The sequence below is a fragment of the Pungitius pungitius genome, chromosome 13 (genome assembly GCF_949316345.1).
Source record: "Pungitius pungitius chromosome 13, fPunPun2.1, whole genome shotgun sequence".
NCBI lineage: Eukaryota > Metazoa > Chordata > Actinopteri > Perciformes > Gasterosteidae > Pungitius > Pungitius pungitius.
The window spans coordinates 18,098,447-18,119,564 of NC_084912.1; the positions used below are offsets into that span (position 1 = coordinate 18,098,447).

A 21,118-nucleotide genomic window follows, 5' to 3' on the forward strand; every position below is an offset into this window, starting at 1 on the left:
TGAACCCAAACAGTGACATGAAAGGCTGACAGACAGTATTTCTGACACTGTGATGTTTCCTTATCTGCGCTGGTTTCTGGACTGACTGTATTGCCGTGCTGCTTTCTTTCCAGGTGATGGTGGTGGTGAAATACCTTTTCCAGTTTGGATTCTTTCCTTGGAACAGTGTTTATGAGATGACTTTAAATGAAGACAAACCTTTCTTCCCACCTCGCATCTTGGGCCTGGAAAAGACTGACAATTACATCAGATATGATCTTCTTCAATTACTGGCTCTGTTCTTCCACAGGTCCCTTCTCATGGTTAGTTAATATTCAGCTATGGCAGATATGTAATGGTATTATTTATAGGTGATTGGAGATGATTTCAACCACCCACATCTGTAATCCTGTGTGTCCACTTGTGTGTGTCTGTACAGCGTTATGGCCTGTGGGACCATGAGGGGCCCCTGAAGGAGCACAGCCCCTCACCAGAGAGTTGTAAGGACGAAGGAACAAACAGGGAAGCAAATGATGAGGGACGGAAGAAGGAAGGTAGAGGAGAAGAGGTGGAGGGCAGAGTTAGCTCAACATCTACCCCGGATAACCTGAAAATGACTGAACTGGACCAATTTGAAAAGGTTGGTGGAAATACCTGATTTTAGTTGCTATTGGTTACTGCCTTATCAATAACATGTTTTAAGCCCATTGACTAAAGCTGTGACATCCTGAAATGCTATTAGCAGCCTGTTCAAATCAATTGTTTATCGCTTTAGGATAATGTGGACAATGTTGAACCAAGTACCAGCTCTGCTGCTGCTACCACACAACCGAATCCTACTGAACCAACACCCGGTGGGTCAGAAGATGTCCCTGAAAATACGTCTCGGCTTAAGGACGGGTTGGACTCTCCCTGTGGACCGAGGGAGGGTCACATGTCGGGAGACAAGGAGCCGGTGATCAAGGAGGTCCGAAAGAAAAGCAGCGGTATCCGCTTCCGCCACAAAGCTAAGAAAACCAAACAACAAGTCAGCAAAGGTTTGTTTGGCTTCATTATCTGTGGACTGTGTAACATACACTGATATTCATATTTGGACAATCAATGTCACTTTTTGCAATGGTAATGGCAATGGAGTTCTTCTTGTTTTTAATTCTTTCACACAACTGCTACAGGTTTTGTAAACATAAGTATCACAGCGAGGGCTTAAGCAGGTTGGCCATGGCGCTGATAACACTATGTACATGAGGCCTAGGTGTCATCATTCACCCACTCATACACTGATGACATGAGCTATTATACACAGTGACACCTGCCCATTACTAGATAACATGCACACACCGCAGTGACAGCTACGGCAGCTTTTTGGGGTTCATTTTGGGATCAAACGGCCAATCTTTCCATTGAAGGACAACCCTGCCCGTCCCAACACATCATTTTTATTCTTGTATCTTGCCCATTTCAATGATAGCAGTGTTTTGTTCTCTTTGCCTTGTGTAGCTATTGTAAGCACATGTGAACAACTTGTCCTCCTCCTCCTCCGACACACATTGTTAGTGATGCCAGATCATTTTGGAAAAGCCTTGTTTTCAACTATATTCAAAGTGGATTTGAAAGTTCCAAGCAGATGCAAAGCACTTGAGTGCACCATTCATTTTGGCCTCTGTGAGACTCTTCCTGTGAAATTGGTGCTAGAGATTATGATTTTATTTCTAATTTTGACCACATCACACTGACAAAGCATGTGTCAGCAGAGCCCCCAGTTGAGACTGCAGAGCCCAGCGGAGCAGAACCTGTGAGGAAGAAGCAGAAGGGCAGCAGGAGTGAGGCAGCCAGTCAGAGATTGCAGGCAGCGGGACACAAGTTCAAACAAGTCTTCCTCTCTGGGTGAGTTGGAAATGAAGACTGTGATGTCAACATAAGCCCCAGTCACCCTCTAAAAGAATGTATCAAAAGATTTCACTTAATGGCTAATTATTTCATTCATCCAGATATTTAATTCAAACCATTTAGGTGCAATCCAAGGAGGAGTTTAAAAATACGTGATGGGTAACCACTAATACAGAGGTTTATTTCGTGCAACTTTGCTTTCCTTTGCAGTATTCAGAGTGTTTACAGGCCAACGCAGGCATTCTTCACGGGCATTCTGCATGCTGAGTGCCGGGCCGCCACAGACGTCTATGCACTCATGTTCCTCACTGATGTCGTTGACTTCGTCATCATCGTGTTTGGCTTCTGGGCTTTTGGGGTGAGAGATGGAAGCAAGCCATCACCATGTCATGTATTATTAATAGAATTATTTCACAGAGAAACAGCAGCATGAAACACATGTCTCACTCCTTCAGAAACACAGTGCAGCAGCGGACATCGCCTCCACCCTGTCAGAGGACCAGGTTCCTGAGGCCTTCCTGGTGATGCTGCTCATTCAGTTCAGCACCATGATCATCGACAGAGCCTTGTATCTGCGCAAGGCGGTCTTGGGAAAACTCATCTTCCAGGTTCGGGTGCCTCTTCAGATTGTTAGCATTCATGTATCATTTGTCGATTAGAGGATGATTGTTGACTTCTGTCGTTCCTCCTTTCCAGGTGATTCTTGTGTTTGGGATTCACTTCTGGATGTTCTTCATCTTGCCTGCCGTCACAGAAAGGTGAAGTCAAAATAAATTGTGTCTTTCTTCTTTTATTGGATTATTTGTGCTATTAAGTAGTTATTACGAATGGTCATTTGTGCTGTGGGGGTGAAAGTGAAAACACATGGGTTGGGTCTTAAGTGTACTGCTGCAAATTAATTAAGAAATGATTCTTCCTGGTTTGTCTTCTCTGTTCAGGAAGTTCAATCAGAATTTTGTTGCCCAGCTCTGGTACTTTGTCAAGTGCATCTACTTCGGCCTGTCAGCCTATCAGATCCGCTGTGGATACCCCACTCGTATCCTTGGCAACTTCCTCACCAAGAAATACAACCACCTCAACCTGTTTCTCTTCCAAGGGTATGTACACAAAGCTTCATTCATAGTTCTCTTTTAAAGAGAAGAATGAAACCTCCAAATCCAGCGTGGTTATCCATTGTGCTTATGTGTGTGGGTAGGTTCCGTATGGTGCCCTTCTTGGTGGAGCTGCGAGCAGTGATGGATTGGGTTTGGACTGACACCACCCTCTCTCTGTCAAACTGGATGTGTGTGGAGGACATTTATGCCAACATCTTCATCATAAAGTGCAGCCGTGAGACAGAGAAGGTAAGAAGTGTATGAGTAATGTGGTAAGATGTTACCACACCAAATTTCTCTACCACAACAGACAATCAACTCGACCGAGAGCCATCCTCAGTATAGTCTTTGTTTAACTCCACAACTGGCCCCACCTTGGTTCCACTGACATGTTTGCAAGCAGCACAGCAGCTCCCGTGCCAGTGTGCACACTGGATCTTTAAAGTGACACCTCTGCTGTGAACCCAGATGTGATTTAGCTAATTACATAATCACAGTTACATCTGAAAGAAGAAAAAAACACTCAAGGCCTTAAAAGAAATGTTCCATTATAAGTACCTGAGGTGCAGAACGATCTGGGTTTACTTATGTAGCTTAAAGGTGTTGACTTGACTAATTATTTTGAAGGGCAAGGGTGTCAGCAGTGTGAACGAGGTAGTCTGAACCTCCACCCAACGGTCTGATGAAGTCAACAGAAACACATCCTATCCATGAAGATCACCAACAAATACCAATAGATACACCGTGCACTGCAAGGTCCAAATCTGCATTGTCTTTTCTGAGTCTGAGATTGTACTTGTTGCACTGTTGACCTCTGAAATACATGTCAGCTGCTTTAGAAAACCCAAAGCCAACAATGCCCAAAAGGCCTCCTTGCAGATGCTCAGATTGCACAATTCAACAATGGATGTTTGAGCATGGCCTCTTTGGATCCATGTCCACAACCTTCCCTGGAAGGCACAAAAAAGTCCCAGAGACGTTCCCAGTTTTACCTACTACCTTATCCAACTAACTAAGTCATACCGCTGTGGATCTGATGAAAAAAGTATGCCAACGAATCACCCGATGCTGTGAATGATGTTGTTCAGAAACAAAGCACCACTCAGATGTGATTGGGCCGGCAATTCCCTCAGTCACACCTCTCGTTCCCCAGTAGATCTATGGAGTCCCTGGACAGTACCTCTCCAGGACCTTAGCCTAACTAAAATAATATTAATAATAATTTTTATTACTATTTTATTTTCCCCTTAGAAATACCCACAGCCCAAAGGACAGAAGAAGAAGAAGATAGTGAAATATGGCATGGGTGGACTCATCATCTTCTTCTTGATCTGCATCATCTGGTTCCCCCTTCTCTTCATTTCATTGGTCCGATCAGTTGTGGGTGTGGTCAACCACCCCATTGATGTCACCGTAACTGTCAAGCTGGGAGGCTATGAGGTAATAAAAGTTTAATATTTCACTCTTCTACTGTCTCTTAAAGCAGACAAAAATCAGTGACAAATCTAAATCAATTACAAGGTTTCTGGATTTAATACAGGTTTACAACAAGCCGCCCAAAACTGGCAACAAACTGCTTAGACCAATGGTGTAAACACTGAAATATAAAGGAGTATCCAACAGTTTAGGGATCATTTTTTATCATTATGCAACCCAAGGATAAAAAATTAAAGTTGGTACTTGTCAATTTGCAGTACAAGAAAAATAGTATATATATATATATATATATATATATATATATATATATATATATATATATATATATGTATGACTTGCTAATGTATTCATTCACGCATGTGAACATTTTATTAATGATGTAATAACTGTTCTCTCAGATTAAAGAACCAAACAACAAAAAGACAGTGTTACACCACAATCCAAGTGTGTGTCGTACGTTGTGAACGTTACAGGAAGTCTATTCTGTACCTTGTAATTAGACTGGTCCTGGAAGGTTTACAAACCACCTCCCAGATCCGATTGCAGTAGGCTTTCACTCCCACAAGGAAAAGAACTCTGTAGTCATGGATCCCAACAGTACAGACAAATGGAATACAGGCACAAATGACACAGCCAGACACAGTGTATTAAATGTGCATAACCCACTGGTGTATTTTATTTGTATCTGTAGTCCCTGTTTACAATGAGTGTGCAGCAGCAGTCCATCCAGCCCTTTACAGAGGCTGAATATGACCAACTTACCGAGAAGTTTGGAGACAACGCGGTGCGTACTGATTTCACTTTGATTGATTTGTCTGCTTTCCTAGTATTGTTTCTTAGTGTTGTAGTTTATATTCACAATTATTATTATTATGTTCTTTATAGCAGTGGCAGGAAATGTTGAAGCTTCAATTCAACAAATCCCTTCTAATAATAATAAAAATCACAGAACTGTTGAACAGGACTGTATGTGTGTGTTGAGTTGCTGTCTCTGTTCTTCATGCAGAATTGTGTGTGTGTGTGTACATCTAGGTAGCCATGCAGTTCATCACTCTCTACAGTTATGAGGACATCGTGACGGCCATGATTGAAGGAAGTTCTGGATCAGTGTGGAGGATCAGCCCTCCCAGCAGACAGGAAGTCATTAAGGAACTACTTGGAAGTCCTGTTGACCTGACACTACGGCTGGCCTGGACTTTCCAGAGGTAAAACGTTTGCCTATACGCTGAAAGGTAGCAGTGTATGGACGTCAGGACGGGGGCTGAGGCTGGAGAGGTCAGGTGGTCAGCAGGGGAAACAGACCAAACATAGATGAGAGCAGGCAACGGCAGGAGGATCCATATTCAGTTACAGACAAAGAGGCAGCAGAAGCTATGTATCGATATAATTGGGTTGCTTAACCTAACCCATGTGAATAATGCCATCATTAATGGTGACTATTCACCAGGTAAATAAAGGCCTCTCCATTTGAATCCACTGATGCATGTACTGTGGGCTACATATAGAAATGTAAACCTCAGAGAGGGCAATGTTGCAAAGAGAAAGGCAAACATAAAACATGAAAACAACTGTGCAACTGCATTTCAGTGCGTTTGGCCTGCAGGTCCCTTCATCACGGACGTAATTAATTAGATCATTTTAATAAAAGATACAGCTTTTAAAGGATATCCCAACATGGACCTCAGACTAAACAATCATCTGCCCAAACATTTATCAGATCAACCTCGAAATAAGCTGAAAGGACAAATGTCCTATGAGACTCACAGAGATAATATTAGTCTTATTATATATCTTTTACTAGTGATATTGTTATTATGTGTTGGGCTGACGTCTTTTTTTCTTAATGATTGTGTCTCTGACAGAGACCTGGGTAAAGGAGGGACGGTGGAACACACCTTTGACAAACACTCTATAGACCTGGAACCTGGAAACCCGGTCCGAGCAGATCTGGCCTCTCTCCTGGTTGGCAGCCGCACGGAGCCTGTGTGAGTGCCCCTCAGGGAGGACGTGTATGTCCACACACCATGTCCATGCTTGTATCTTACGAACCGTGTCTCGTCTCTTTCCCAGCCGTATTCCCAACATGCTCCCCAACTACATCCGTGCCCCCAACGGAGCTGAGGCCAAACCAGTCAATCAACTTTATAAAGGTCAAAGTTCATTTAGTTACTGTATAAATGTATGCAGTGTTTCAGTCCATTTGTATTTAAAAGCTGAGTGTAACCTCTAACTGGATTCATCTTTCCCAATATAGTGGGACAAGTTGTTATTGAAAGAGCCCAAAATCACCCCTCCCTCCCCCAAATAAAACTTAGTTAGAATTACAATAGCTACACAGTCACAAACTTGGTAAAATAAACGCATTGTTTGTATCGTAGGGAACGAAGATGGCTACCTGAATATAACCCTGTCCCTGAAGAATGACCGGTCCCTGAATGGAAGTGCCAACCAGGAGTGGTGGGACATTGCCATCGCAGGTTGTGCGTCCTCCTCATGTGGGGTTTTACCCATAGTCATATTCAATGACAAAGTTAGTCCACCAAGCCTGGGCTTCTTGGCTGGATATGGGTAAGTACCCACACTCGACGTTTCTATAGATTATTCATATGAATGTAATCAAAGGATTTGTGTAAAATACAGTACCAGTCAAAAGTTTGGACACACTTTCTTATTGCATACAAGGAGAGATATGTCTTTTGACTTGAACTGTAAACTAAAGATGTCTAGCTGATGTCTCAGAAAACCATTTACAGTACAGTAGTGAAAAATAAAACTACCATACATCCATTCATCCATTTTTGACCCAGTATCTGGGGCTGGGTCTTGGGGGCACAAAGCTAAGGAAACAATGTCTCTCTCCCCAGCTGCATTTTTTAGCTCCTCCTGTGAAATCCTGAACCAGAACTCCTGTGCTGACTGATCAATCGTATAATCACTGTAACGATGGTTTGTGACTGTAACCTGGGTGTGTGAGCAGTTGTAATGTGTGTATTATTTTCTGTCCTTTCAGCATCATGGGTCTCTATGTGTCTGTGGTCTTAGTCATCGGGAAGTTTGTGCGTGGCTTCTTCAGTGAGATCTCCCACTCCATCATGTTTGAGGAGCTGCCCTGTGTGGACCGCATCCTGAAGCTCTGCACGGACATCTTTCTGGTTAGTGTTTGCATATCAGCACACCCATTCTTATCTGCACACACATATCGGGAATTGAGTAAAATGGGTTTTCCAAATTTGAATGAGCAGTTCTTGAAGAACTATGGACAACCATTATGATTTTCTCATTAACATTAATTATATAACGCAGTATTGATGCCATATTGTTGAAAGTGCCATTTAATTCATATAACCCTCATCCACCAGCTAATGTTTTTTTGTGATTCAGGTGCGTGAGACAGGAGAGCTGGAACTAGAAGAGGAACTTTACTCCAAACTGATCTTCCTCTACCGATCTCCAGAGACTATGATAAAATGGACCAGGGACATGCGCAGCCGCAACCACACTGACTGACGTTTGGTTGTAATCCTGAACTATCTGAAGCCCATTGCAAGGATGCTCAGACGACTCCTTTCTAGACATTGTCTTACAGAGAGCACCAAAAGGAGATGTACACTAATAGAAGTACTGTATGAAACATCTCCTATTGCTGGACACCTGTTGCTGTTCTTCACAGCTGACTGAGCACTTTCATAAAACTGCCTTACACTATTGAGAGAGCTATTACAGTTCCACTGTGTGATGGAGGTATAGCAGCTGGATGTCTGTCCTGGAGAACTTTAATCAACTCAAGCTGTGCTAATGGTAATGTTCAAAGGTCAAACACACAACGTGCCTGACCTCTTTTTTAATGAGGCTCCCAAGTGGAGTGACTGTGGCTAAAACCTGAAATAAAATCTAGGAGGAATCATCTGCAATCACTGTCAATTAATTTGAAAATATGCGTGATGTCAACCAAACTCAAGTCCTTAACACATGCGGTACAGTCCATAGAGTATTTGACATTTTCCTTGTTGTTTATCCATCATTTATGAAGGCCTAGAAATATTTTTGAAATGATACATTTTATAAAAGGAACGTGTGGGCAGCAGCCATGTTTATTTTAATTTTACACTCTGAACCCGTGCGTGAGGGAAAAGCTGTGCCATAACGCAGCACTTAATGTATTGTTCCGTTTGTCAGACGTTGGAAAAATTCCGATTTTGGAATAATCAAAGCAGCTCTTCAGTTCCCAGCCATCTCAGCCAAAGGAATCAAATCATATGTGGCATGTACATTTGAAAAATTGTTTGTCACAATTATGTTGGCTCATCTGGTTATCCTAAAAACTCTGGCATAAATCAAACTCATGTCTTAAAAAAATCACCACCAAAATGGGTCCATTTGTTTTACAGCCATCTGTGATTGGCTGCAAGCTCAACTGTAGCTCCACCTAGTTTGCACACTTCCAATATGATTGGCCTCCACATGCAAAACCAGTCCTGTTTGGGGGTTGCCTCATTGTTTCCCCTCCAGTGCCCCTGTTGCACTTCAGCTGCACCTGAAACCGATGAACAACCCCCTCAGCTATTTATTATATATAAGAAGAGCAATTGAATTCATGCCATACTACCATATATTGTTCCTTTCATATTTTTGAGCAGTGTAGTTACTGGCCATCACCCCCATTATGACACTGGCCACTGCACAGAACAGCAGTGAGTAATTCTGACTCATGAAGGTGAAATGACTAATATATTGTACATCGCATGTCAGAAGAGCAAAGTAATGCTGAGAGACCCCCTGCTGTCCTTCACCTGCAACAAGCTTCATTGGAGCTCTATGTGGCTTTAGCTTCAGTCCACTAATTGCAGACAGAGCAGCACTAAATTCACAACTTGTGTTCACACAAGTTGGATGGACAACATGCAACGACACACTTGAAGGTGAGGGAAATAAGCTGTTATACCAAGAATGTTAAGAGATTCATTCTGGTTCCAGGGTATAGTGAAAACAAAGTCATTTGATGAAAAATATGTACAGTATGCTGGCTGTGACACCTTGGTGTGAAGTCAATGGTGTGAAGAAAGATGAAACATGCAACATGGACCAAAGAGTCCTCAGCAGGCCGCTTGGATCAACGCTACCACACTCACTTCTGAGGAGTTTGAACAAGCACAACGGTCTGTAGTCTGCACAGAGCACATGCCACGTGGTATCTACCAGCAAATACCCCGAAGTTCAAGGCAGAAGATTGAGATCACAACCAGGACAGACCCCAGCGCATTGTGTATGAATTATGGAAAATACAAAGTCAATGAATGCAATAAACTAAACAGCATTCTGAAAGTTTCAATCATCACACCTGACAGAATGAATATAGTCCACCAGATTTCTCATATTAAAATCAATTAAAAGAGGAAGAAACAAATCCAAGTTAATTTCATTTTGGATGGCCAAAAATCAAAAATTTGCCTCAGAAGGCTTAATTAAAAGTAATATATAGATATCGAGACTTACTTGTCTCTTCCGGATTCTGAAAGAAGAACCTAATTCCAGCCCTGTGCATCACTTTTTAGTGTTCCTTTGAAAATGCTTCTGTTGTCATGGTGCTACATCCACTGGGTTTTGCATTTGGTTTCGTTCTTTATTGCAGTGATTTTTCTAAATGCGATGTGCTCCTCAATTTTGTCTATTTGCATTTTATGTTTATTTTTTGTCAGCAGTGGGAAGAGCGTTCAAGCATAGCAACTCTTCTCCAAACAACTTTTGGCATTGTTGTCCAGATATGGGTCCTACGTAGACAACACGTCAAATGATTTATTGCTTTGTGTTTGGGTAAATGGACATTTCCTTTTCTATGAAATACTGACATTTGTCCCAAATAAAAATATTGTCGTTTAGAAAATGTATTTGCAGAAAATGACAACTAGTCGTAACAGAAAAGGTGCAGTGTTTTCAGATTCTTCACAGATTTTTCACATTCCACAGGTTCTCAATGGGATTCAGGTCTGGAGATAGAGCTGACAACCACTCACAAGTCTTTAACACCACATGTCATCATGCACCCATTTTCATTTATTGAATTAAAAGTCAAAGTAAAAGAAAATTTCAACATGTGCACAGTGTTACTGGAACAGAGCCAACATTCACTCTCCAATAAGCACTACTTTTGGTATATTGAAGGATTATTTGAGGGGAAAGCATAACATGGAGTTTTGTTGCACTGTTTTTCAGGGCTCTACATGGTAGATTAGAGGATAGAGGTTTACACTAAAAATTCAGACACACAAATAAAAGACCATAAATAGTGCACTGTATAATAAATAGGAGTCAATGTCAACACAGAACCACACATCCATCTATTCTGCTAAATAAATATCACTCTTTCACTACGTTTCCAAGGTGTCCAGTTCAAGAGGCATACAGTTGTCAGTGTAAGTATGTGAATGAGCAAATGTTTGTGTAATGTCATTAATTTGATGTTTATGATGGGATGATTGGATGATTAGATTTATTTTAAGCAGCTAATAATTAGCGGACTTTCAAAGCCTGCCGAAGGCTCATGGTGCATCGAAGAATAAAGAAAGCTTGGTATGATGGCATTCCATGGGAACCGGTTTCGGCAGATCAGCAGGTACTACAACACCACCCTGTGGACGGATTCATATGAGAGCAGCTCCTTTATCTTCGGACAAAATAAACACAGACTTTGCCACACACCATGGGATAAAAAACACGTGTTGACGTTGCACCACTGACAGGTGTCTGGCTCATTGGAGAGCAATCAGAGGATCGGCAGTTTGATTCTCGGCTGCACCAATCCAGATGTCGATGTGTCCTTGGGAAAAACATGTAGCAGCGACTACGGTGTTTGAAAGTTAGGCCCAATCCTGATCTCCACCCTTATGGTTTTACAAGCTTTGAGGTGCGCTCCTGCTGATGCTGTGAGGGTGCTGTTCTGTCCCACTGTCCCACCGGACAGTGTTTGAGACACTTTGAGACCTTTATGAACCAATGGATGCAGACTTTGCCCAAGCAAACCGTTTACAAGACAAGACAAGACAAATAAGTGAGACAGGACAAATAGTCAACAGCACTTTGTCCGCTGTGGAGACCTTCAGGTTTCGGGGATCCACGATCTGAAGTTTGGCCTCATCGACACCATCAGGTTGGTCTTGTTCTGCGCCACCATCATCAGTCTGTTATCTAGTCTTCCATCTCTGTATGGTTTGGATTGGCCACAAGACAGAACACCGGAACAGACTACAACAGACCATCAGTTTTGCAGAGAGAACCATGGATCCAGCATCTGAACATCTGGAGTCAGGAAACAGGCAGGAAAGATCACTGTAGACCTTCACACCTGTTCATACTCCTCCCCTCAAAAACCACGTTGTTAAATATCTATACTTAAATCCGTTCTATGTTGTCTGTTTATTATTTCTGTTTTTCTTCTTTATTTGTATGTGTGCAACGAACAAAGTAGAAACCTGAGTCCAATTCCATGGCCAATAAAGCAGATTCCAAGTAGGTTGGCCTAACTAAAATGATTGGAAAGATGTGATGTGAAGATTTTATTTAATTAAAATAATTGATTTGATTTATTTATTTGAATTCACTAGACGTCCTGATCACACTCCGTACCGGTGTGTGGCGCTGGCGCGCTAGACCTAAAAAAACAAGGAGGACCATGCGCCACTTCCGGAAGAGTGACTTCCGGCGTGTGACGTGTTGGCCGCTGCCGAACCGGATCTTGGTGCCTCTACGGTTTAGATTTCAGATGCAAGTTGAAGAGGTGATTAGGGGAGCAATCTAACGCCCAATCGGCGACACGATGTTGCGGTGGCTTCTCGGAGCGGCGCTGCTGTGTCCGGCAGCCGGCTTCTACCTGCCGGGACTCGCTCCCGTGAGCTTCTGTGAGCCTGGAAAGGACCAAGTTCCAGACTGCAAGGTAAACACGCCACTCCACTGGTGTGACCTGAGCTGCCACCTGCTGACAACTCAAGAAGTCCTTTTTACACTGTCACCACGGAAGAATCCTTCTAAACAGTCAGCGTGAGGCGGCTAACGTTATCCAAAGAGCCCCTGCTAAGCGAACGGATAGGAAGCTATCGTTAGCTGCGCCGCATTAGCCGAATTCATCAAAGTAGTTTGGACATTAACTTGACAACATTGAAAAGGCATTTATCCGTTGGACCCTTTTATGTATTTATTCACTTAGCTAAATAACAAAAAACAACACACTGCTACCTCCCCCGAGTCCCTGGAAAGGACGCATCACTCTTCACCGAAAAACATTTTAGTTTTCTCAAAATAGAACCATATGAAGCGATGCAGAATTACTCCAGATTGTACAGTGCTGTTGTGTTGCTAACATGTGTGCTGTGTCTCCTCCTAGTCGACCATCGAGCTGTTTGTGAACCGGTTGGACTCTGTAGAGTCCGTTCTGCCTTATGAATATACTGCGTAAGTGCCAAGAGGTTCACGCTGTACCCCTCCCCATGCTTCTATCTGTTCTTCTATCTTGTTTCAGTTTAAAGCTGATGATAAGTGATAAATACCTCCATATGTTTTATGCATAAACTATAACAGAACACCGTTCCTTCTGCTATTAGTGGTATATTGTTAATAATGTATTATCATGTCTTTATTCACATCAGATATAATGGACTCCTCATCATGTGTGAATCTACGGCGTCATGTTAACTGAAGGCGTTTAATGCTGTGACTGTTTGCTCAGGTTCGACTTTTGCTCAAAAGAATCCAAGAATCGTCCATCGGAGAATCTGGGCCAGGTTCTTTTTGGGGAGAGGATTGAGTCCTCCCCATACAAGGTAACACACGTCTCCAGCGACCCTGCAAGCACATATGGTCACATGAGTCTTGCATACACAAAATACAATCTTTTTAGGCCAGGTACAGAAAATGCGATAATGGCTGGGAATTTTGGAATGAAATAACATTGCAAAAGTTCTGTGAATTCTGAACGAGGAACAACTCTCATAAATGTGGATATGGCTTAAGAATGAGGCATAATTAAGTCACATACGGCTTAGTGCTGACATGGTCAGTGTTTTAAAAACCATTACTTTGAATGAGACATGACATACAATGTCAGAAACTATATATTTCCAAATGAGTTTTGTTATTAAAGAGCCATCCTGCCTCCTGTGTTTCAGTTTGAGTTTAAGAAGCCTGTGGCGTGTGAGAAGGTGTGCACCCTCACCTACGACACCAACAACCCATCAGACAAAGCCAAACTGGACTTCCTCAAGAAAGGCATGTTGCTCAACTACCAGCATCACTGGTGTGTATGATCCACTCACATCCACACATTAAAGAGAAGGACAGCTGGCGTTGTTTTAGACCAACCTCCACATCGCCACGAGTGAACAAACACAATAGAACACGTCAAACAGGACCAAAGTACACGTGGCTTGAAAGGATTTCCCATCGATAAGCTCGTACTCGCAGTTGTGGCGTTCCACTTGTTTGTCCATTCTTGTAATTCACACCTTAAGTCAAATTCCTTTAAATTTGTGCATTAACTAGAGCTGTACCGTTTGATCGTCGGCCTTCGGTCTCATATTACCATTGTTTGCTAGTCGTATTCACCTATTTGAATGATTACTGCTGCAAACGACGGCCATGGAGGAACAAACTTAAGAAGACACACCGTGTTACGATCTATTGCCATTCATGCTGCTCTGAGTAATCACAGTCATCACAGCCCTGCTTAACCTGGGACTAAAAATACAACATGGAAACAGACATTTATTTCTATAGAAACAGTTTGTCCTGAGTGAGCCTCACAGCCTTGTGTTTTGTGTGTGAAGGATTGTGGATAACATGCCAGTCACCTGGTGCTACGATGTTGAAGATGGACAGAAGTTCTGCAATCCTGGTTTCCCTATTGGCTGTTTCGTCACAGAAGCAGGACGCCCCAAAGACGCCTGCGTGGTCAACGTGAGTAGGTTGCACGTGGACATACACACACACACACACAGCCCTCTGTGACCGTATAAGTAGCATTTTACTCAGTCAATCAATCATATTCACAACGGACCAGTAATGAATTAGATTGAATCTGTCTGAACATGAGAAAACAACTGTTTCTGTTCCAGTGACACTCCACTAAGGGAGTTACGGACACAATGCATGGAATACTATCATGTTTGTTTTTGGAACAAGTCCGTGGGTCACTTGTGCTGTGGGTGTGAAACCGCTCAGCATTGCATCACTGCCTGTCCCAGGGTCACAACTTCAGGAGGCTTCATATCCTACACATAGATGTTCCTATAATAACATTACAACCCTGTCTCTGCTTTTTGGTTTCCTAGTCTAACTTTAATGAAAAGGATGCTTTTTACATCTTCAACCACGTGGACATCACCATCCATTACCACATCGTTGAGCATGAACAGCTGGGGGCTCGTCTCGTTGCTGCCAAGATTGAACCCAAAAGGTGATCATTTAGGTTGGAATGGAGCTTTCCTCGACCAGTGACCTTTCATTAGGTCATTAAAAGGGTACCCACATGTCAGTTTGTTCATCCTGAGGCCATCTTCATCCGTTATATTGCATATATTATGCACTGGTTACCTTGTCATTTTTTTCTGAAATGCATACTGATCATATTATATCATTGTTGTTCATTTGAAAGCGTTTGTTTGAAACATTCTGGCATGTGACTCAGCTCAAGGTGGGTTATTTTTCTCTTTTGGGGATGTCCTCTGGTGCTTTCCCCTGGTATGAAAGCCCTTTCACCCACTAGTAGACTTCTCAACACGTAAATGAGCTTGTAAACCATACTTGTTTTGTCCCTCTCTATGCAGCTTTGAGAGCCCTAGTGAAGATGGCCAGGCTTGCTCTGGGGGGCCCAAGTTCCTGAGAAACACACACTCTGGAGTGTTTGAGATCCCATACACCTACTCGGTCAACTTTGTGGTAAGAACAATGGTGCCTTTTGAGTTTTGTCCGGCTCTAAAGAAGACTGCAAACTGAAGCGTGAGGACACTCATGTAGTTATGTTGGCTAAACACATTTCAGGCTCTAAATGAGATCCGTGCAGTGGAAAGTGTCCTTTGACCAATCAAGCTTGTGCCTCTCCATCTGTAGTAACACAAGGCAGCAAGATACGTAGTGTAAATGCATTCACAGATACAAACAATGAAGTCAAGAGTGTACCACAGTCTTACTGAGAAAATACCTTTAAATTCAGAGGACATTCTTCTAAAACACTTCCACCACCAAATCACTTATCTAATTATCGGTTACTGTTGAAGAGTTATCATCCTGCTGGAGGCAGCCTTTATAAGATGATACACTGTGGTCATGAAGGGATGGACATGGTCAGCAACAATACGCAGGTAGGCTGCAGCATATGGACCATGCTCAATGGGTACTAAGATCTCCCCCACACCATCACACCACCACCAGCAGCCTGAACCGTCAATACAAGTTACTGTTGCCTTTCATCTGGAACCAGTCTGCCCAGTCTCCTCTGACCTCTCACATCATCACCTCCAACTGGATATTTTCTCTTTTTGGGACCCTTGAGATGGTTGTGTGTGAGAACACCTGTAGATCAGCAGTGTGTGACGTGCTTAGACCTGCACGTCTGGAACCAACAACTCATCCATGTTAAAGTCACTTAAATCCCTTTCCTCCCCAACGTGATGCTCTGTTTGAACTCCAGCAAGTTGCCTTGTACGCGTCTACAAGCCTAGATGCATTGAGGCCGTTGAGCAGCTGGCCCTCATGAAGTGGCCAGTTAGTGTGTTTCATACATACTTTTGGATTTTTGCTTTGTAGGAAGACAAGAATATTCGTTGGGCATCTAGATGGGACTACATCCTGGAGTCAATGCCTCACACCAACATCCAGTGGTTCAGGTTAGACTCAAAACCACCCATTGCTTTCCTAAGATTAATGTATATTTGCTGAAATGAATTAATATTTTAAGCTTATGTTTTGCCTTTAATATTTGGAAGTCCATTAGCTCAAAGAAGAGATGCAAATGTTTTTGAAACCGATGTGGAAGCAAACATCTGTATACAGTACATCTGGAAAGTATTCACTTTTCCCACGGTTTGTTACATTAACGCCTTATTCCAAAAGGGATTACATTGATTCAGCACATAAGTATTCACAGCCTTTGCTCAATACTTTGTGGAAGCACCTTTTGCAGCAGGAAAAGCCTCAAGTCTGATGTTGCAACCTCTGCACACCTGTTTCTGGTCAGTTTCTTCCATTCTTCTCCTCCCCGGTTCCATCAGGTTGGATGAGAAGCGTCGGTGCATAAACATTTTCACACCTCTCCAGAGATGTTCAAGTCAGGGCTCTGGCTGGGACACTCACGGACATTCACCAGTTGTCCCCAAGCTGCTCCTTTGTTGTTTAGGCTGTGTGCTTAGGGTCCTTGCCCTGAGGGAAGATGAACGTCAGCCCAGTCTGAGGTCCAGAGCGCTCTGCAGCAGGTTTTCATCCAGGATGTGTCTGTACATTGCTGCATTCATCTTTCCATCAGTTCTGACTGGTGTCCCAGTTCCTCCTGCTGAAGAACATCCCGCAGCATGATGCTGCCCCCACCATGCTTCTCTGTAGGGATGCTAAGGGCCCGGTGATTTCTCCAGACATGATGCTTGGCATTCAATCTGTGATTCATCAAACCAGAGGATTTTGTTTCTCAAGGTCTGAGAGTCCTTCACGTGTCTCCAAACTCCAGACGGGCTGTCATGTGCTTTTTACCAAGGAATGGCTTTCGTCTGGCCACCTTTACCCTGAAGGCCTGATGTGTGGAGTGCAGCAGAGATGTTTGTCCTTCTGGAAGGTTCTGCTCTCCATTCTAAACATCTCAAGGAGGATCAGTGGAAACAGGATGGACCTGACCAAAATTTTGAGTGTCATGGTAACTGTGTGATTACTGTAGAATTCTGAGGGCCCAAAAATGTAATCCATTTTGGAATAAGGGTGTTACAATATGTGGAAAAAGTGCAGCGCTCTCCGGATGCACTGTATTATCAGCAATGAGATATAGATGCAGACTCCGAGCTGTCATCAGTATTTTAGCTTAACGATTGATATCCGTCTATTAGCTGACGTCTTGTCTGCAAACACTGATACAGAAGAACTTTTCTTCCCAGCATAATGAACTCCTTGGTGATTGTGCTGTTCCTGTCTGGAATGGTAGCAATGATCCTGCTGAGGACTCTGCATAAAGACATCGCCAGGTACAACCAGATGGACTCTGTGGTGAGTGCAGCCTGCGTGGCCCTGTCATATGCAACGTTGTCAGGCGGGACACACTGGGGACAACAGGAGCTCTTTTTGTCATTGTCCCTGCTCTCCAGGAGGACGCTCAGGAGGAGTTTGGCTGGAAGTTGGTCCATGGAGACGTCTTCCGACCTCCAAGAAAGGGAATGCTGCTGTCGGTGTTCCTCGGCTCTGGAACCCAGATCTTCATTATGACCTTCGTCACCCTTTGTATGTGTTTAGAATGTATTATTTTTTAAGAATAACAAAAGTGCGAGCGTTGCACCAATCAGCAACCAGATACCAGGTGTCCGATGTCAGACATCTTGGAACCTTTGAAATGTTAAACATCAATACACTCGTTTTTTTGTTGGAAACACTTGCAATGTTCTTCACCTTTTAGTTGTCTCCATAGAGATGTAATGACTACTAACTCCAAGTGGAACGATGTGACCCTCCCCCCCCCTCCTCAGTCTTTGCCTGTCTTGGGTTCCTCTCTCCTGCGAACCGCGGGGCTCTGATGACCTGTGCCGTGGTTCTCTGGGTTCTTCTGGGAGCTCCTGCTGGATATGTGGCTGCTCGCCTCTACAGATGTAAGTGTGGCAGAAGAGAGGGAAGTGATTAAATAAGAATCCAAAGATGCAATCCATTTGATTTCTATAAATCCATTTTTCTTTTCTCTTATGTTTGAATCGACAGCTTTTGGAGGAGAGAAGTGGAAGACCAACGTTCTGCTGACAGCCTTCCTCTGTCCTGGGTATGACTGTTATGACCTAGTAAAGGACAGGAGAAACCTAACTCCATGAACCCCTGTTGTGACCCCCCCTCTCTGCCTGTGCTCAGGGTGGTGTTTGCTGACTTCTTTGTGATGAACCTGATCCTGTGGGGTGAAGGCTCTTCAGCAGCCATGCCCTTTGGGACCCTGGTAGCCATTCTGGCTCTTTGGTTCTGTATCTCCGTGCCGCTCACCTTTATAGGGGCCTACTTTGGCTTCAAGAAGGCAGTGAGTAAACACTCATAGGTCATGCACTATTTCTGGGAATACCAAAGTTTGAGTCTATTCTTTCTCCACTGTGACTGTTTGTTTCAGGGCATAGAGCACCCAGTGCGGACCAATCAGATTCCTCGTCAAGTCCCAGATCAGTCCTTCTACACAAAGCCCTTTCCTGGTATCATCATGGGAGGAATTCTGCCTTTTGGATGTATATTTATTCAGCTGTTCTTCATATTGAACTCCATCTGGTGAGAATGAAGAACGTCTGGACACGTGTAGGAAAGCTGAGGATCAGACATTTAATTAAAGGCTTAAGAACTACATTTTTCTACTACTGGAGAGTTGCTCATTAACAGAAATGACAGTAATATTTGCAGAACAAGACATGAATGATTAGCTCTCTTCTTGTTACAAAGAAGCCAGCAATAACTAACAAGGACCTACTTGAACCCTTTCCTCCAGGTCCCATCAGATGTACTACATGTTCGGCTTCCTTTTCCTCGTCTTCATCATCTTGGTCATCACCTGCTCCGAGGCCACCATCCTGCTTTGCTACTTCCACTTATGTGCCGAGGTAAACCTTACCAATATCGTACATCATGTTGAGATGAGACCAAAACTCCCCTTTGGGAAATGATGACACATGAGCTTGTACCAGTAATCAAATTTGACTGTAAAGCTCCAGTCACCACGAAGAGGCCCACGATCCTACGGCTATTAATAGGATAATAAGATAGTGTTATTTTCACCGCCTCTCGGATCCTTGTACAGCTTCAGATGACCTCTGTGACCCCTTCAGGCCACTCTTTATCCCTCACATTTAGACTCTGCTCCTTTCCACAGGACTACCATTGGCAGTGGCGTTCCTTCCTCACCAGCGGCTTCACTGCGGTCTATTTCCTGGTTTACGCCATTCATTACTTTTTCTCCAAGCTGCAAATCACTGGACTGGCCAGCACCATCCTGTACTTTGGATACACCATGATCATGGCTCTGATCTTCTTCTTATTCACAGGTGTGTGTATTTTTTTCTTCTTCTAGGTGACTAATGATATATTTGTTTACTTGCTGGTTGGTGAGTTTCTGAGAAGAGCTTTTCCAAGTGTTCATAAGACAGCAGCATGCCTACACGTGGCATAACAACTCTTATTTAAGAGCCTTGGCTCGATTGGGCCGAGTCGGTAGAACCGATGAGTCGTGGCATTGCATCCACATGAGTTCCAGTGTGAATTGATGGAGACCCACTGCCTCATGCGTACACATGGGTCGACAATACGTGACGTATTTCTAACTGACGGTGCATCTTCTCTGTTCTCAGGTTCAATTGGCTTCTTCGCCTGTTTCTGGTTTGTTACAAAGATCTACAGTGTGGTCAAAGTGGACTGAAGGATCCAAACTGTCAACAGTCCATCGGCTGCAAATAGTTTTTCTCCCATAAACCTGTGGAACTGACCCGGTCTGAACAATGTGAACCATCGCCTCATTTCCTCAAGCAGAGAGAACGGTGCCTCAGACTCATGTTTGCATGTGAGTGGGTTGTCGTACATCGAGTGTCTATCTGCTTCCTGCACACGGGGCAGCGACCAGAGAGCATGGCGGCCGTCGTGTCATGCATTTAGAGTTAGTTTTATGATCCATGGACATGGTTTTGCAGATGTATTTGGTGATTGTAGTCCGCCAAATGAGTATTTGAAGATCTGCTTCTTAACCTTACCATTTCTTTTTGGATATTATGTTTAAATACGCCAAAAATGTGTTTACATGCACATTTAAACACAGAAAGGGTTCAAAGACCTGTTCCCACCTTCTGTTGCTAATCGATGTGAGGCCTTCCTCCAGTTTTTCACGATTGGTTTCGTGCATTTCCAAAAATTCCAAACCATGTGTAACCAACCGATGTATTTTCTGGGCTATTACAAGATGGAAGAGGCAGTAATATGTTGTCAGAACAACATGGTGTCTTTAACTCACTGAATAATTTACTGGAATTGGAGGCTTTATTTGAGCGGTTTATATATTCCTGAAGCCAAAGAAAAGCATGAATTGAGTCGTTTTAGTTTACTTTACATAAAACTTCAATGTGATTATTTTGTCCGTAATATTAAGGTTTTCAAGATGCTGTTCTTTTCAGTATTAAGTTGGACATTGATCAAGGGTCACCACTCTGGATCCATTGGGACAGTGTGTTTTGATGGGCTACAAGCTGCCTGTATTGTTGGACTTGTGATCTCTGGAGACGCAGGTGGCATCTGCTGCGTGTCAAATGCTTTGCTGCACGTCACAAATTACTTCTTTTTTTTTCTGATTATTTGTGAAGCATACCGTACATCTGATTAAAGCGATAAATTGCTTTTGTGGTTAATATGAAATTCCTGTGAAAAATCATCTAATGAACTTTTTTTAAAATTTAAATTCTTAGTAACTGCAGTGAAAAGGGGACAGTCGTTATCAAGCAAAGTTGATTACCCGTATTCCATAAAGGGAAATCGTGTTGATG

At 43.1% G+C, this 21,118-nt stretch overlaps 2 protein-coding genes across 4 annotated transcripts in view; both read left to right on the forward strand.

The window, feature by feature from the left end:
• piezo1 (piezo type mechanosensitive ion channel component 1 (Er blood group)) overlaps positions 1–8,301 on the forward strand; it is a 47,079-nt gene extending 38,778 nt beyond the window's left edge. For all 3 annotated transcript variants that reach the window (XM_037465558.2, XM_062566477.1, XM_037465559.2), the window contains 17 exons: positions 114–302; positions 419–619; positions 755–1,016; positions 1,731–1,863; positions 2,077–2,224; positions 2,322–2,474; positions 2,563–2,624; positions 2,805–2,963; positions 3,062–3,209; positions 4,212–4,400; positions 5,089–5,181; positions 5,430–5,602; positions 6,260–6,382; positions 6,468–6,547; positions 6,776–6,965; positions 7,408–7,549; positions 7,779–8,301. In XM_037465558.2, coding sequence (XP_037321455.1) covers positions 114–302; positions 419–619; positions 755–1,016; positions 1,731–1,863; positions 2,077–2,224; positions 2,322–2,474; positions 2,563–2,624; positions 2,805–2,963; positions 3,062–3,209; positions 4,212–4,400; positions 5,089–5,181; positions 5,430–5,602; positions 6,260–6,382; positions 6,468–6,547; positions 6,776–6,965; positions 7,408–7,549; positions 7,779–7,904 — 2,571 coding nt within the window. In that variant the 3' untranslated portion in view covers positions 7,905–8,301. The remainder of the gene's footprint in view (positions 1–113; positions 303–418; positions 620–754; positions 1,017–1,730; positions 1,864–2,076; positions 2,225–2,321; positions 2,475–2,562; positions 2,625–2,804; positions 2,964–3,061; positions 3,210–4,211; positions 4,401–5,088; positions 5,182–5,429; positions 5,603–6,259; positions 6,383–6,467; positions 6,548–6,775; positions 6,966–7,407; positions 7,550–7,778) is intronic.
• A 3,777-nt stretch (positions 8,302–12,078) lies between these two features.
• On the forward strand, positions 12,079–20,971 carry tm9sf2 (transmembrane 9 superfamily member 2). The gene is made up of 17 exons (XM_037465353.2): positions 12,079–12,324; positions 12,772–12,839; positions 13,114–13,207; positions 13,553–13,680; positions 14,210–14,339; positions 14,714–14,838; positions 15,209–15,320; positions 16,188–16,267; positions 17,519–17,627; positions 17,726–17,858; positions 18,101–18,220; positions 18,327–18,384; positions 18,471–18,630; positions 18,718–18,869; positions 19,084–19,195; positions 19,465–19,636; positions 19,940–20,971. Exons 1-17 carry the CDS (start codon positions 12,208–12,210, stop codon positions 20,005–20,007), a joined length of 1,938 nt encoding a protein of 645 aa, XP_037321250.1. The 5' UTR covers positions 12,079–12,207; the 3' UTR covers positions 20,008–20,971.
• The last annotated feature ends 147 nt before the right edge of the window (positions 20,972–21,118 follow it).